The sequence below is a fragment of the Candoia aspera genome, chromosome 2 (assembly GCF_035149785.1).
Source record: "Candoia aspera isolate rCanAsp1 chromosome 2, rCanAsp1.hap2, whole genome shotgun sequence".
Classification (NCBI taxonomy): domain Eukaryota; kingdom Metazoa; phylum Chordata; class Lepidosauria; order Squamata; family Boidae; genus Candoia; species Candoia aspera.
The window spans coordinates 20,377,199-20,394,066 of record NC_086154.1 but is presented as its reverse complement, the minus strand read 5'-3'; the positions used below and the strand labels follow the sequence as shown (position 1 = coordinate 20,394,066).

The 16,868-nt window shown below is 39.2% G+C and overlaps 1 protein-coding gene across 1 annotated transcript in view; it reads right to left on the bottom strand.

Annotated features, from left to right (window-relative positions):
• Positions 1–6,254: 6,254 nt before the first annotated feature.
• Positions 6,255–16,868, bottom strand: part of PRKAR2A (protein kinase cAMP-dependent type II regulatory subunit alpha) — a 74,671-nt gene continuing 64,057 nt past the window's right edge. The window contains exons 8-11 of the mRNA XM_063291479.1: positions 15,280–15,354; positions 13,320–13,385; positions 11,337–11,475; positions 6,255–10,207 (exon numbers count right to left, since the gene is read on the bottom strand). Of these exons, the coding sequence (XP_063147549.1) occupies positions 10,074–10,207; positions 11,337–11,475; positions 13,320–13,385; positions 15,280–15,354 (414 nt within the window). The 3' untranslated portion in view covers positions 6,255–10,073. The remainder of the gene's footprint in view (positions 10,208–11,336; positions 11,476–13,319; positions 13,386–15,279; positions 15,355–16,868) is intronic.

Below are 16,868 nucleotides of genomic sequence, written 5' to 3'. Positions count from 1 at the left end.
ATGGAGACTTATATTAGGTGAGGATTAAATACTGAAAAAACATACAAATGGATCATCAAACAAATCAACCTGTCATGCTCCCAGATCAGATGTTCCCAGAACATCTGATCAGATTTGCATGCATGAATGAAGTCAACACGTGTCGGGACTTGTGGGTCAGTAAAAGTGGGAGGGGGACATGCCAGGAGTGTGAAAGCATCTTGTTTGGACTATCTCTGGCATCCAAGGTCAAGTTGCCGAGCCATTGGATACATCTGCACAGAACTGAATGAACTGGCACAAAAAGAGGGGCTGCATACTGAAGAAGGTGGAGGGGGTTGAGTTCATTGGGGTGCTTAACGTGGAGAAAGTGCGGGAACCTTTATTCGCAACTTTTTCATTGTACTGTATACTACACTCCATTAAAGAGATTTCTACTTTAACTATGTATGAATCAAATTTGATGGCAAGCTGAGTAATACAGTCATCACACAACCCAGAATTTTCACTCAAGGCACAAATGATCAGTCTCAAATGATCATACTTCAGAGACATTATGTGGAAACTTAGCTCTCTGGAGAAGCCTATTATGTTGGGAAAGGTGGAAGGAAAGAGAAGAACAGGATGACCAGCAGAAAGGTAGATGGACTCAATTACAGTGGCAATAGGTGCATCACTGGAAGACCTGAAGGACCAGGGTGAGGACAGATACTCCTGGAGAAAATTTATGTGGTCAAAAAGAGTCACCTCCAACTTGATGGCACATAATAAATCAATCTCCATTCAGTCCCGTGTGCATTAACTATTTCCTATCACACTACCTCCTTCTGAACATTATTTGAATTCTTGTGGTTTTTCAACATGAGAAAAGAAAGTGGACCAATACAGTTTTACATTCATAGATGCAATTTAGAAGCATCTGTAAGGACTTGTCTATCCAAGGCCATGCAATAACATTATTTTAGGGAGCTGTCCAAATAAAATGGGCATTGTGTTTGTAGTGAAAAAGGGCATTAGTAGGACATTATAACTGCTTTGTAGGCAGTTTTATCCAATCCCAGGTTGTTAAATGTATAATGAGGGAGGAGGGAACAGAAAAGGAATGAAATAGTCTCTGACATGGTATTTATGCCAGTACAGCTGCTAAGACTTGACTTTTGTAGTTATAAAAATAGCAGAGTTCCAAAAAAGAACATCTGTTCTTTGATCTTACTCAGTGTGTTCATTTAAAAGATGCATTGCAAAGCCAATTAATATATTTTTTCTTCCACAATCTCCAAATAAAGTCTTAGGAATGGACACCTTGACCCTACACTTGTGCTGCCTGGAATAATTGTAACTTTGCTTCTCCAGAAAAAAAAACAAGTCAGTTAATGGCAGGAGATTGGATTGGCTAATGCATGTTGGGGATTCATCCCAAATCTGAGAGGTGATTATAAGTTGCAGCAGACTAGATATTTTAAAATTAATTTCTAAATTTCTGCTGCCCAATACTTTGGCTGAAACTAAAAGAACAAGACATACATGCATTGAACTGAATTATCAGCTCATCTCTAGACACTAATTGTCATCTTACCTAAGCCGTTCTGCAAGAGACTTTACAGAAAACATTTAACCTGTTTGGGACTGATGTTTTGTGGTCAGGAGACATCCACTGAGAACACCTTCTTCATCCTACAACTTGGTGTGTAGGAAGAATGAGGGCTGATTTTTTTCCTGATCAGATTACAAATAATCAGCTTTTAATTCAATCCAGTGTAGATTTAGATACCAGCATATGGTGTAATAATGGCTGTTGAGAAAAACTGTCAAGAGAAAGTTAGTGTCAGGTGCAGTAGGCTTTTCCCAACCAAAGACCCCCTAAAGATTGTTCCCAATGAGCAGTTCCTCCAGCCAATGTTGCCAATGCTAAGAAATTATGGGGGTTGTAGCATTATTTTGACAAATTCAAGTAAAAGATTGAATTACAGCACACTGCTCTTTTCCTTGGCATGAAAATGAGGGAATGAACAAGGATGTACTCTGCCTGAAGTTCACACACAATGCCAATTCAATTATCTGGATGCTCCAGAGACAATTTTCACTTTGGACAGGCAATCAAGAGTCTCCATATTATAAACTAGGTTGGCATGACCTTCCCCTTTTTGTTTGTTGTCTACTTTTAAAACAAAGTGCTCAGAGTCGGGCAGCCTCTAAGTTTGCTTAATTAATTAATTAATTTTGGTGATCTATTTTCTGAGAAGCCAAAATTCATGCTGCAAGTCTAGCAAAACATAAGCACAATGCTTACAAGTTCAGCCGAAAGAAGTTAAAGAGGTCTTGTTTTCCTAATGTAGGAGTGGCAGCAACAGATGTACTCCATGTTTAAAGTTCATTGTCCATAAAATTTCCAAGTTTGTATCATAAACATGATCCTATCTCAAAATAAGCACAAGCTGAAGCACATCCCTAGGTAATCTATGCAATTAAGGCTGCGATTCTATCTGGGATCTGCAAAATGTATTGAGTTTGAAACAGGTTGCTCTGACCTCACTGGAACTGTTTGGATGGTGGTCATCCATTCCAGAAGGGGTTCTGAGGCGGGAGCATGGCCTTCTGAGCAAAAAACACTTCTAAGTATGGTCAGAGCAGCTGTTTCAGCTGCTCTGAATACTTAAAAGGTTTTGTGCATTGTAAAGTTGTATGGTTTCTGGGACAGTGACCCAGAACCACAAATTTCTCAATGTTCTCTTCCAATATCAGAGGCAGAGCTCCAAACTGGAAGATAAATCAGATCTCATTCTCCAGCCTATTTCCTCCAAAATCTTCTTCTTTCAGGAGCCCTGATATCAAAAAGGCTCCAGTGATGACAGAGATTGAACAAAGCTGTCTGAGAAAGCTTATGAATTGGCAACAGCCTGAGCCCTTAGTCTGCTCCAACAAAAGGAAATTTTAGATCAGCAGCTGAGCAGAGGGCCTCATTTCTACCTTGTCAGTCTATCCTAGCAGGTGCTGGATTTGGCAGGGAGTTCCAATGATGGAAGACTCCAAAAAAGTAATTGTCTCAATTATATCTTTTCACATTTATTTTATATAGGATTAATACTAGTTTTAAAAATTCCTCCCCTGGGGGCACGCTGAGCCAGCAATATATCTGAGGACTTTGTGGCAAATTTAAGCTACTGGCTGATTTTTTGTACAAATGTGTGAGATAAAAGCCACTTCCCTAATATGGCAAGAAAGAATGTCAAGTTATTGAAGACTAAGGTTTGAAAATCAGTGATCTTCAGTGATACTTCCAGGGTGGACTGTATCTACTTCCCTTCTCTGATTTCTTGGACTAAGGTTGGTGGGGTGTTGTTGTTTGGTGCCCTCAAGTCAGTCTTTACTCCTGGTGACTGCCTGGACTAGTCCCTGCAGTTGTCTTGGCAAAATTTTCAGAAGTGGTTTGCCATTGCCTTCTTCCTAGGGCTGAAAGGAAGTGACTAACCGAAGATCACCCAGCTGGTTTTGTGTGTGAGACAAAAACTCATCTCCCAGTTTCTAGCCTTGTGCCTTAACCACTACACCAAATTGTCTCTCTTGGATTAAGGTAGATTAGCATCACATTTTTAACTTCTTTTCCCAGATCATTGACATTTTACTTCTGCCTTCCTGTGATATGTGTGGCACAGAGTGGTAGGCAGCAGAATTGCAACCAAAACTCTCCCCACGATCCGAGTTCAATCCCAGCAGAAGCTGGATTCTCGGGTAGCTGTCTCAGGTCGACTCGGCCTTCCATCCTTCCGAGGTTGGTGAAATGAGTACCCAGCTTGCTGGGGAAGGTGATGACTGGGGAAGGCAATGGCAAACCACCCCAATATAGTCTGCCAAGAAAGAGTCACGAAAGTGGTGTCCCTTCAAAGGGACAGACATGACGCGGTGCTTGCACAGGGGACCTTTCACCTTTTTTTGTGATATCAAGGTAATGCAAAAGTGGAGACTCCAATCAGACTAGTTGACAGAATCACAGATGCTTGACTTGGTCATGTTTATTATTTGAGTTTACATGTCACTCCATTTCCAAAGACTTTGAGTGTCTGACAAGTAATAAACATAACATGAAATAATGTAACAGGAAGAAGGTACTGATGTGACATGATTCAGGCAGCAAAATCTTCAAGCATCCCCAAATGCCTCCGTGAACAGCCTTGTTTTCATGGCTTTTTGAAAATACCTTAAGTCTGACTATCTGGGGATAGGCTGTTCTAGTGGTAGGTGGTCATCCCTGGGAAGGCCCAAGCATAGAGTTCCTGTGGATGGCATTCCTTTAAATTTGGGGCCATGGGCAACTACTCTCTACTAAATCTCGCTGGAGGGTCAAATGCAACTCAGGGAATGCAGGTCTATCCTAAGGGTTTAAGGGTGATCAGAAGCCCTTGAATTGCACCCAGAAATTGAATGCCAGCCAAAGCAGCTACCATAGTAGCAGTGTGAACAGGCAAGCATTCCTTTCTGCAGCCACAGTCCAACCATTTTAACTTCTTTTCCTAGAAAGGGAAGGTTGGAGACTGGTCACCAGTTGTCTAAAACAGCTGGGTCAAACAATAGCTTCTTCAGGAGAGGTATTGTCTCAAGGATACATTTACCATCATCCATACCTATCCTCCCATTATGTCCCTGGCAGCTTTCAATAGCCAAGCGGAATGGGAATCCAGTACCCAGGTGGCCAAGTTAACAGCACACAGATCCCTGTTAATTTCCTTGGGATTTTCAGGGTGAAACCTATCCCAGATAAGCTTGCAATATGAGGCCTCTTATCTCACTTGGATCTGCCCAGTTGGCATCTATCTCCAAGCAAATGAGTGACTCAGTCCCTGTTAGGGAAAACTGAGCTGGAAGATCATCTGTTGGGCCATTGCGATGAATTCCCACGGCATCTAGAAGATAAAATCACTCTCATTTGCTTGGAGTTAGATACCAGCTGGGCAGATCCAAGTGAGTTAAGAGGCTTCATACTGCAAGCTTATCCAGGACAGGTTTCACCCTGAAAATTAAAGTTGCTGGGTGGCCATCCAGACATTATTGTTTTACGTGGTTTTAAAATGTTGATGCCGAGCACCTTCCATCCCAAACAAGATGATCTCTTGGCTTGAGGAGTGTCAAACATTTTGAGGCAGTTGTTCTAAAACCAGTCAGATGGCCTTGAATAATGTTTCAACTGTTAGTCACCGTTCACACTGTGGAAGCAGGGAGGGATATACCACAAAGTCCTCATTTTCAGACCAATCTTCTGTGTATACTTTGCATGCTCACAGAAGAAATGGGCACTGGCTTAGGAAGCAGAAAGGCTGAGCCTGGCACTCTCAACTCAAAAGGGAGACCTTGCACACAGAAGGCATTTGAGGTGACCCAAATATACAAAGCTCTAAGGTTTCTCAAACTTTGCAGTACTGTAACCCCTTAAAGTGACGAGTTTGTGCGATCACTCTCAGGAACAAAACTAATGATTTCGCTTGGTTCAAGAATGGGCAAGAAAGAAGTAACCATCTAGTAAAAGTTATCAAACTTCCATCATATTGGTAGATGGATTTATCTTTATCTTTTTTCTTACTGTTCAACAAAACTTTTCCATTTCAAAAGGCTGAAAATTCAAAATAACAGACTAGAAATTACTGGGCTACACTAACTCATATACTTCTGAGACACTAAGATTACAGCTACACGTTACATCAGAAACCCCCCTCCAACAGCCTGTTGGGTCATGGTCCATGATTTGAAAAACCCTAACCAACTCATTTCGAAGTTTCAGTTGGGCTGGCTGAAACATGCATTCAGAACCGTCATGAAGTCTTTTCTGTGTTTGACATACTTCTCGTATAACATTTGACATGGTCAAATACTAGTTCTTGGGTGATAACTTAAATTACTATGACCCCAGAGAAACTGAATCACACAAAATACAAGAAACTGCTTTCTTTATTTGAAATGACCTTTATTTCAGGTCATTTGCTCTCGTTGCCTCATCTCAGGTAAATGTGTTAGCCAAGACGCTTTTTAGTCGATAAAGGTGTCTGGCGAGCATAGCATGTACTTTTTAAATGAGCATTCTTCCCATCTCAGAGTAACCCCGTCCTTGAGAAGGAGGTAGAGTTGGAATTGTCCTAGTACTTGCACTATGCATTATCTTTGTAGCATTAGCTGCTTTGAGCCAATATGCAGAACTTAACTGCTCTTTTGAAAAAGCTGCAAAGGACTGCATTTGTCGGATTAAAGAAAGCACACTCACACATGCAAAACTGCAGTCAAGAAGGACGGACATGGCATGTCAGCTTTTATTAGTTGAAAGTGAAGTCAAACCTCAGATCAGAATGAGACCAGTGTCTTATGTGGAAGATACTCTTCCCATTTTGGGCAACACTACAGTGCAAGTGCTGATCCCTCTGCAAAACTGCTCACACTTTGGAAACAATCAAGTTGCAGATGTAAAAGTGGCTTAAAATAAATCCCCCAAAGACAGAAAATATCCCTCCTACTAAATGCAACAGAACAGCTTATCAGAATCGGTGTGTGTCCTTCTCACAGGCAAGACACATTTAAAGCTCTTAGAGCCTTGAGGTAGCATCTTTATGCAAAATTAAAATCACCTTTTTGACCAGGCTGGAAATCATCCACAGCAATCCACGTGGTTTAAGCTTTATCTAGGCTCAGTAAATATGTGTCATGCTCCTGCCAGATTAGGGACTATGTTTTCTTTTTCCTGGAAAATCAAGGTCCAGCATAGCCCTATAGCCTGCTCAAGGAGAACCCACAGAGGAGGCTTCCTCAAACGGAACGTGTGCTTGGAACAAGCAGAACACATTTGCCTCACCAACACAGTATTCACAACAAAAGATAACTGGACTGGAAAAGATCAGAAAACTTGTATTTTTTGTCAAACTAATTTTTACAAAGACATTTCAAGAAAAAAAGATGACAAAATGGGTGTCGGGTTTCCCCCCACTCAGAGCTGCACTTTCTTGCTGACTTGTTTTAGAAATGTTCCTCATTTTAATACATTGTGAAAATTTGTGCTGTGACATTAACAGACGTATCTTAAGAGCAGGACACTATAAGCTCTTCCCAGAAACCTCAAAAACGATAAGCCAGTTAAAAAAGACAGTCTCAGAAAACACCACTCTGGTTAGCCACTTTGCTGCTGAGTTCTCTTATTAAAGCTAGACATCACCAATTAACCCTATGTGAATGAACGGCAGATTTCTTTTTCCCTTAAGAAAGAATATCACACAACATTTTAAACTGATGTTCGTCATAAGAAGTTAATGAAGCCAAGTTAGCGGAGGGATTCAAGGATGGAGACGGACTATTCATAGCTGACCTTGCTGAAATCCCGCTGGATTTGCAAAGTGAGGGGAAATTCACAAAGAAAGGAGCAGATGTTTACATGATTGCTCTAGCTTTCATTCCAAATGCTGCACAACGAATCATTTTAAGTTATACATTATAAATTATTTCTACTCTGACATATCCCAAATGGCTCATTTTAAAAAATAATTTCCTTAGTGCGACAATCTATGTGACCAAAAGTTGGACTTGTATTAAAATCAGCAGATGACAGAAGTATCTTCTCTGACTGGGCCTATAAAGGGAATTCTCAAACAACCACCACAGTAATGTCAGTAATCTATCATCATAATAAAGTGATTCGTATGACCAGTTGGTCAGCCACAAACATACACAGATAAAAAGATTTTGCACCAATTGAAAAGATAAACCCAGGCTGGGATTGTGCAAATCAGCCCTTCAATCTGTCTGCTTTCAAACTAGTATTGGGTTTTCTTTTTAGGCAGGACATATATAAATTAGTACTAACTCATCCTATTCACTTTGTTTTGCAAATGGCTTTGAATATATCCTCAGTTCACTTTTATTGGATCGTTTGTCAATGTAGAATCCTCTTCGAAATATCAGAACCCCAACAAGTGTCGCTTAAGTTTAACTAGGTGGAAGTGATACCCCAACTGTATAACCTGTTAAGATACATTAGACTGCAAAAGACACAAAACAATTTGAGCAAAAAATGCTTTGCAGAGGTTGAATGTAGGAGAGGAAAGCCTTCGTAGCCAAAATGGTGGTTCTAGGATGCATTTGTTTGGTTCAGCTGAAACTTGGCCAAGCCTTAAGAGAAAATTTAAAAAATGATTTGCTACTTATACAAGCAACAAAGGCTGTACCACTTACCTTTTCTCACCAATCCCTTTTATCAGATACACAGCCAAGAAATAGTTTGCACAAATTGAGAAACATACACTTAAAATCTTTGGTGTAAAATCTTCAGATAAATAAAGCATTTTTTTTCCTGGGATTTTCAAACTAAGCTTAAATTGAGATACTGGGGGTCGGGGGGGGGGATCAGAAATGTAAAATATGATGGCCAGGGCTTCAGTACCTTTGCCAGTGGCAATGATTATAAAAAGACAAAAAAAGATTTTACTTTCAAGTGCTATTTCCTGATTCAACAACATATAAAACATTAAGTCTTAAACGAGTAACACAGGAATAGAAACTGTAAAAAGAGGGTAACAGGCTCCAGGCTAATAGGCAACCTATGAACTGGATTTACAGCATTGCCAATGGGAATTCAGAATGGTTGAATTATTTCAAACTTTGATGGCACAACGACTAGATTTTGACTTATTCTATCAGCTGAAAATCCACGATTCATGAAAATTTATTTCCAAAATACACGTAAGTCCATGAACACTGGTGTGGAATTGGCACCTAACGCAACTTCATGCAGGATCAACACATCCTTCCCTAAGAATTTCTGGCGCTACATTTAGACTAATTTTTATGGTAATTTCTTACACAGTTAATACTTGGATAAAACTTCAGGAAGATGTCACTTCTGTGCAGTAATTATATATAAACTGGCAGATATTTGCTGACTCAATCAAGATTTTAGAGAAATTTAGCTAAATTGACCTGCATTCAAAAAAGTACCTCCAATGCAAGATTAGTTGCCCAGAGATGAGATTATTTTCCATTGTAGCTTTTAAAAAATCATTTTTGAAGTAAAACGCTAATTTTCAAAAAGGATTTAGCAAATAGGCATTGTAGTTGGAAAGTGTATACCCAATTATGTTACATAATATTGTAAAATATTACAGTATAATGGAACCCATTAGTACATAAATATTCCTTAAGTTACAAAAAAAAAAAACCCAACCCTTTTTTCTTTTTTAAAAAAGCATTAAAACAGATTTTGCTAATGGCAACGCCATGTGAAATCTAGAAGTATCAAGAATCTCCATGAGCAGAAATTTGGGTAAGCTTCCGCTGTTTCCCACCAGACCACAAATCAGTCCAATTTAGAAAACAGCAACGAATCTTCTGCGCAACCGTTGCAGCCCCTGGATCTTATGGCCTATGATTCAAATTCACTGGAGCCTTGAAATTCTGCTTAAGACACGGCTCGTAATTCAGCATTTTACTTCCCTGTTCATTATTTATCAATCAGGTTCCTTTGGAACCCTTCAGCTTCAAACTGTGACACTTCCATTTCCAGAAAAGAAAACAGAAAAACTCAGAACTGGTTAACGTGCTGTCTCTGCAAACTCCTCGTCCTTTTTGACATTCAAATCCAAATATATCATTATTAAAATCAGATTCTGATCATGTGAGGAAAAAAAACTGTCAAAAAGAAGGTAATGTTAAGAAGGTGGCTGTTTCCAAGGGTAGGAACAGCCACTGACTATCCAAATCTCTGATTTCAAAGTTTGTTCTTCCTTTTTTAACAAGAACAACAAAGAGATTGCTCCGTATCTTTAGTATCAGGCACTTGAATTGTTGGGAGAGACATGCCATTCTGAACCAAGCAATGTGAAAAGAGGATTAAGAGACTCAGCAGTAAGCTAGGTCTAATAACAAAATTTCAGCAGCAAAGCGGAGGCCTGGAGTGAGCCCTGAACCCTCCTGCTATGCTGAGACCTGCGTAGGTTTCTAAAAAAATGCCCAAGAAGACACCAACAGCCACTGTCCCGTAGTGTCCTTTTTTCATTTTTGTGGTGCTGCGCTGTTACTAATAGGAGACTTTTCTACATCTTGAACTGAGAAGGCATTGGTGCACTCTGTGCCTAATTGCCTGGATTGGTCAGGTCCATGCTTGAACCAAACAATGCCACCAGCTGCTCTTCATAATGTGTTATATTCCTCTTCATAATGTCCATGCAGGGCCCAAGTAACCGTTCAAATGCTTGCACATCCATAACTGCACAGAAATACAGAGAAATGTGAAAAGAAAACATTAAATTAATTCCAAGGAAACTTTCAACCCAGCTTTTTTAAAAAAAGCAATGAAACAAATTGCCTAGGGAGAGCAAAAAACAATCATCCATGGAGAACGAAGGAATTTAGACACCACGCAACTCTAATTGACTCCGATCAGCTTACAACTGAAAAGCAGGAACAATAAAAGTTGAGAAACCTATTGTAGACGTCCAAAAGAGAACAGGAACCAAACAGAACAGAAAAAACAACCTATAGGGGCTCAGCACCCCGAGGCCTGGGAGAACAGCCAGATTTTTAAGGACTTTTGGAATATCATTAGAATGGGAACCATGCAGAACTCTGGGGGGATTAATGGAATTAAAAAGTGATGGTGCAAACAACTGGTTTTTTGGCTTGGGGTGCTGCACTGACATCAGAGTGCCCCCACCGGGGGGGGGGGAACCCTTAGAACTAACTGTTGCATATGCCTTAATGTGACCAAAGAGAGATTTTTTAAACACCTGATTTTGCCAGTATTGTAGACTCAATAATTCAGTTATTCCCTTGAAATCAGAGCAATCACAAATCTCATAAAAAGTCCCAGAAATAAGAATTCCCAAGGCCTGAAAGAAGGCTCTTGGGAGTAAGTTACACACTACTACATTAAATGCTTCCTTTCACTATCTTGAAGCAGACAGAATCACAACACCTGCAAGACCCAAACATATAAAATCTGTAGTTTTGAACTATTTAATTAAGGTACTGTATACTTTAAGGTCTAGCCCAATAAGGGAAAAGCTGTGCTTATTTTCTTACTTCTTTCTAACATTCCTAGAAACATTCCATATCTCATTAATCAATAGACCTGTAAAATGCTTACATACTCTGAAATATAAGATGCTAACACTGGCACGAGAGATTTCTTGAAACTTCATGCCAATATTCTGAAAACCAAGCACAATATATACATTCAAGGGATTCTTGGAACCGGGATTGATCTGCATCACAAGTGGACAAGCCATTTTAAGCAAATGATGGATCCAAACAGAACAGTATGGAAGACAGAACCAATTGAGTCTGTTAGTAACTGCCATAAAGGGAATAAATAAAAACAAAAACAGAGTTCTCACCTAAACATTTGACTTCCCCAACAGCATAGGCAGAGGCTGCTCTGGGTTTGTTGGTAACAAGTGCAAGCTCCCCAAAATACTGTCCTTTTTGACATCGAGCAATCTCCACCTCTTGGTTTGCATCTTTTGCTGTAACAGTCTACGTGAGAAATTGAAGACATGGCATTGGTTATTTACTGAAAAACTGCTATCAAAAACATCCCAGTTTCACCTTCCCTATACTCTGAGATTAGCTGAGATTGTTCTGCTCTCAATTCCATACCTGTCAGATCTCACATTAAAGCTTATATGATTTGGATTCTTTTTGGTGATGGTCCCTTTAGTGTGAAACACTCTCCCCAAAGGAGTCTATCCAGGAATTTGTGTTCATGTTAGCAATTTAAGCCCCTTCCTGGATCACTGCCTTGTTGTAGAGAAGGGGCTTGCGTAACTCAATGAAGCCATGAGCTATGCTGTGCAGGGTCACCCAAGATGGACAGGTCATGGTGGAGAGTTCTGACAAAATGTGGTCCACTGGAGAAGGAAATGGCAAACCACTCCAGTATCCTTGCCAAGAAAACCCCACGGACAGTATCAAAAGGCTAAAAGATATGACGCCAGAAAATGAGCCCCTCAGGTCGGAAGGCATCCAATTTGCTACTGGGGAAGAGCAGATGGCAATTACGAGTAGCTCTAGAAAGAGAGAAGCGGATGGTCCAAATCTGCTCTTTCTAGAGCTATATCACACTGGTTCTTTAATTGACTTAGAATTGTAAGTTCTGTTAAATGTAAATGATAGTAGTTTGATTCAAAGGAGATTTACTTTTAAAAAGCCACACTAATGCTCTATTATTGTCAGAATGAATTTTTTAAATGAGGAAATGAATGTAAATTTGAAAATATATAAATGTATTTTATTTATTTAACCATATTGTATAGCTGCCCGTCTCACATAGTGATTCTAAGTAACTAAATTTTATTAATTTAGTTCTCTATTAATTAAATTATTTTTTTCAGTAATCCTCTCCTAACGTATGAATGGCAAAACCCCAATTATATCCAAATTTTTTACACTGAACTTACTTCCATAAAAGGAAAACTAATGTGCACAGTCATGAATGAGAATTATGTAGATATTTTCCTTGGTCATAAGTTTATGCATTTAGAAACTGCAGTCTGACAAATACAAATGCAGGGCAGGGCAGGGCCAGGAAAAACACACATGTAGAATATTCACACAACAGAGAAAACTGTTCTCTTCCTATACAGTGAAGAACTCTATAGAAAAATGTCCTCAGTGAATTAATCCTGACTTCCGTACATGTAACCAAGCCAAGAAATGAGCCATAATAGTATATACACAACTTCAACACTTACCAATACACTTCTTAAACCAAACATTTACCAGTATGGATTCATTTGCAAAGGCAATTGCATTATTGAAAAATGTAAGGGACCTTTCCCAACTTAGTGTCCATTAGATATGTTAGGAATGCTACCCAAAATTCACAATAAATGCAGTCACTCATTATACTAGCTGGGAAAGTCTAGGAATTGCAGTACCAAAATAGCTCAAGGAAACCAGATTGAGGACAGTCAATATAAAGTATAAGACTGATTTACAATAAAGTAAATTAAGTAACAACATATGCAGGATGAAGTTTATTAAATTAACTCACACTCTCTTCCAGGAGATATTAAGAGTACCTTTATAATATCACAGAGGGGCTTTACATAATAAATTTGATTTTCAACTTAACAAGATTAACTTCCCATCCCACTGCAACCTTGTTCACAAATCTTATCCTAAGCTTCAATAATTGGTGATTGATACATAGTTTCTTCCTTAGGCATCCTCCACCTCTCTCCCAGGATAACTGGAATGTAATACAGCAAGGACTATTTCAGAAAAGACTCCTTAACTTTGATAATTTAATGAGACATCCTTAAAATATTAAATGATTCTAAATTCTCGCCATCACCACCACAAATAACTGAACTTACCTTGCTTTTAATCATGATCTTTACTTCACCAGATTCTACAATGAAAAAACTCTCTGCCTTATCACCCTGTGAAAACAAGATTCCAGATCTGCATTTTCTGAAGCTTTGATCAAAATTAGTTTCAAACAAGGTTATGAAATTTCTGAAACTGATGCTACAAAAAACACACAGCAGCACAAAGAAAAGAATCTATGCTACCTAAATCCAAGATGTGAAAATACAAATGAAAGTTGTGGCAATATTGGAGTATTTCAATGGGGAAAGGAAATCCTAATACAAAGGTCACTGCTGCTCCAGAAAATAGGAAAGGCATACTTTCCAAATACTGTTTGAGCAATCCTTTTGCATTTGTAAAGCATTTCCTGTATTTTGTATTCTAGGGTCCAAATGAGAGTACAGAATGTAAATTAGCAAACTGTACAAGGGTACAAAATGTAAATCAACAATTAAGGCAATATTTGTTTAGCTTTACAAAACATATGTATACCGTTCATTGTAATCCATTTTTAAAAATTCTATTCTGAGAAGATTGCTGCAAAAGCTAAGTTCCCATTACAGTCTTAACTCTCTAATTAGTAATAAAAGTAAATTTAAAGTGCTGGTATTCAGTAAAAAAATGTGAAATGCAATTGGCATATAAATGGAGAACCCATTGAACAAGTCAATTCTTATACTTATTTAGGGGTGACTTTCACTAACACTGGTTTGTGGATGAAACATTTTAGAAGAGGCACGGCAAGAGCCGGAGCAAGCACCAAAAGGCTATACAAATTATTTTATCACAACGAACCAAGCACTTTGACACCTATCTTGAAAGTCTTTAGGGCCAAAATAATTCCAATGATGACTTATGGAGCTGAATTATGGGGTTTAAATAAAGCTTCCCCACTTGAGCAAATTCAAACGTGCTTCCTGAGGCACATTTTAGGAACTGATAGGAACACGTCTGCCTCAGCAGTCAGAGTGGAATTAGGCTTTTATCCTCTAAACAGCTGTCTAATGATTAAAGTTTTTACATAGTGGCTGAAGATTCAAACAATGGACCTTAATAGACTTCCTAGAATCTGCCTAACTGAACAGCTAAGTATGACACAGCCTAATACGTGGGCTTGTCAACTTTATGATGTTATCTCACATTCTGCTCTCTCTATTCAGCAGTTATTATCCAGGGCCACCCAAGCTAGGAAAATTTTTATGCAGAGAGATGTGGATGTAAGTGCCCAAACTGATTTGGAGCTTTTAGTCAAAAACAGATCTTTTAAGTGATTGGTTATTAAGAAAACAAATTTTCAACCTGAAAAATACCTCTCTGAGTCTGCCCCAATCTTTTAAGAAGGGCTTTTTCCAGAGCAAAATTTGAGTTGTTGGATTCAATGGCCAAATATGGACACTTTCACAACATTCCATACTAATAGAGAACTGGTATATGTGGTTCCCCTGATACTGAAAATATTTCTCATATCCTGTTTAATTGTCAACTATATGCATCTATCAGACTTAAATATCTATCTCCACTATTGGAAAGAAGAGCATACTGGGACCCGAATTTTAGATTGTCTTATTTTCCCCAGGGTAATAATATATATATTGTACGCAGAACTGCTATGTTCATATTGAAGGCTGGGGCTTTAAGATCCCAATATACTGAACAAATTGGGGTACCCTGTAAAGGCGACTCTCTCATCTGATTACTGCCTCCTTGTACCGTGATCACATATATATGTATTTTGTTTTATTATTGTATCCCTCCTTATTATTTGATTATGCTTTGTTTGTATTTTAATTTTATCTTGCTGTATTGATACGGTCAATTTGACTAAACAATAAAATGAAATGAAAGTATACCGTTCATTGTACTCCATTTTTAAAAATTCTATTCTAGCTCTGTGCATGACTGAATTCCTAACTTATCTCCCAAATCCAATATATTCACCCAAGTGGGAGAACTGTACTTACATACCTGAGCAATGATGCGTTCTCCATCTTGATACAGCTTTTCTCCTATTACATCAACAATTTTCATTCGCTCTGATAGCTACAACAGAAAAAATAAAATGAATTTGATATGCCCTGTCCCTTCCTCTAGCACAGTGTTTCTCAACCTCGGCAACTTTAAGCAGTGCAGACTTCAACTCCCAGAATTCCCCAGCACGCTGGCTGGGGAATTCTGGGAGTTGAAGCCCACATCGCTGAAAGCTGCCGAGGCTGAGAAACACTGCTCTAGCATGATCCAACTATTTCCACAATGCAAGAGAAGTAACAATGTTTCCATCAATAAATGTTTCAGACTATTTTTTTTTGTCAAGAACTCCAATAAATCATGCCTAACTATGCCCTGAACATCTGTATTTTGTGCATGTCACATACCTGCTTTTTCCCATCCATACCTAACCGCTTCTCTACCTCACTTCTTTGCACATATCTCAACCCAAGAAAATGGACACCTTTTGGTGGACACTCTGATCCTTCTCAGGGTATGTGCACGTTTGACTATTTGCGGAAGATGGGCCAGAAGTGGCAGATCCACCACCATTATGTCTAGAAGCTAATGCATTTCTCTGCTTTCATTACAGAACTAATTAGCAGAAGGATGGTCAGAGCCTGGTATGCAGTCTATGATAATTGTCTTGACTTTCTGACAACTAACTTGCTATATGTTCAGTATAGGGCCACTACTGTGTGTTCTTCCAAATGTGAAGAAGCCACTTATGATTACTGAGGCCTGCCATACAGCAAGACTCCATCATATATTCCTTGGCTCAGCTGGAGAACAATATACATAGAGAATCAGCCAAATCTATCTGAAGAGCTTACTGAAGAACCTATCAAGATTATAGAATAACTGCTGTCACATATACAGTCAGGACCAGAAATATTGGAACGAGGATACCTGTTTTGGCATTTGGCCTCTGTACACCACCACATTGAAGTTGAAAGGAAAGACACCCAGATGGGAGCAAAGTCAGGACTTTCAGCTGTAATTCAAGGGGGTTGACAAAAGTGGGGCACTAACCATTCAGGAACTACAGCCAGTGGCATACACACACACCCATTGTTGGTGGCTCATAAGTAAAGGAACAAACCAACATCATTACAAACGTAAGGATACCTTTAATACCTGGATGAAAATCCTTTGCAGTCAACGACTGCCTGAAGTCTGGAACCCATGGACATGACCAAATGCTGAGTTTCCTCCCTCGAGATGCTTTGCCAGGCCTTTAATGCAGCTGCCTTCAGCTGCTGCTTGTTTGTGGGTCTTTCTGCCTTCAGTCTTGTCTTCAGTAAGTGAAAAGCATGCTCTATTGGGTTGAGATCAGGTGACTGACTTGGCCATTGAAGAACATCCCATTTCTTTGCCTTGAGAAACTCTTGGGTAGCTTTTGCTGTATGTTTTGGGTCATTATCCATCTGCAATATGAAGCAGCGTCCTATCGGTTTGGCAGCATTTGGCTGAATCTGAGCAGGAAGTATAGCCCTTTACACTTCAGAATTCATCCTGCTGCTTTTTCAGCCTTCAGGTCATCAATAAACACCAGTGACCTGGTTCCA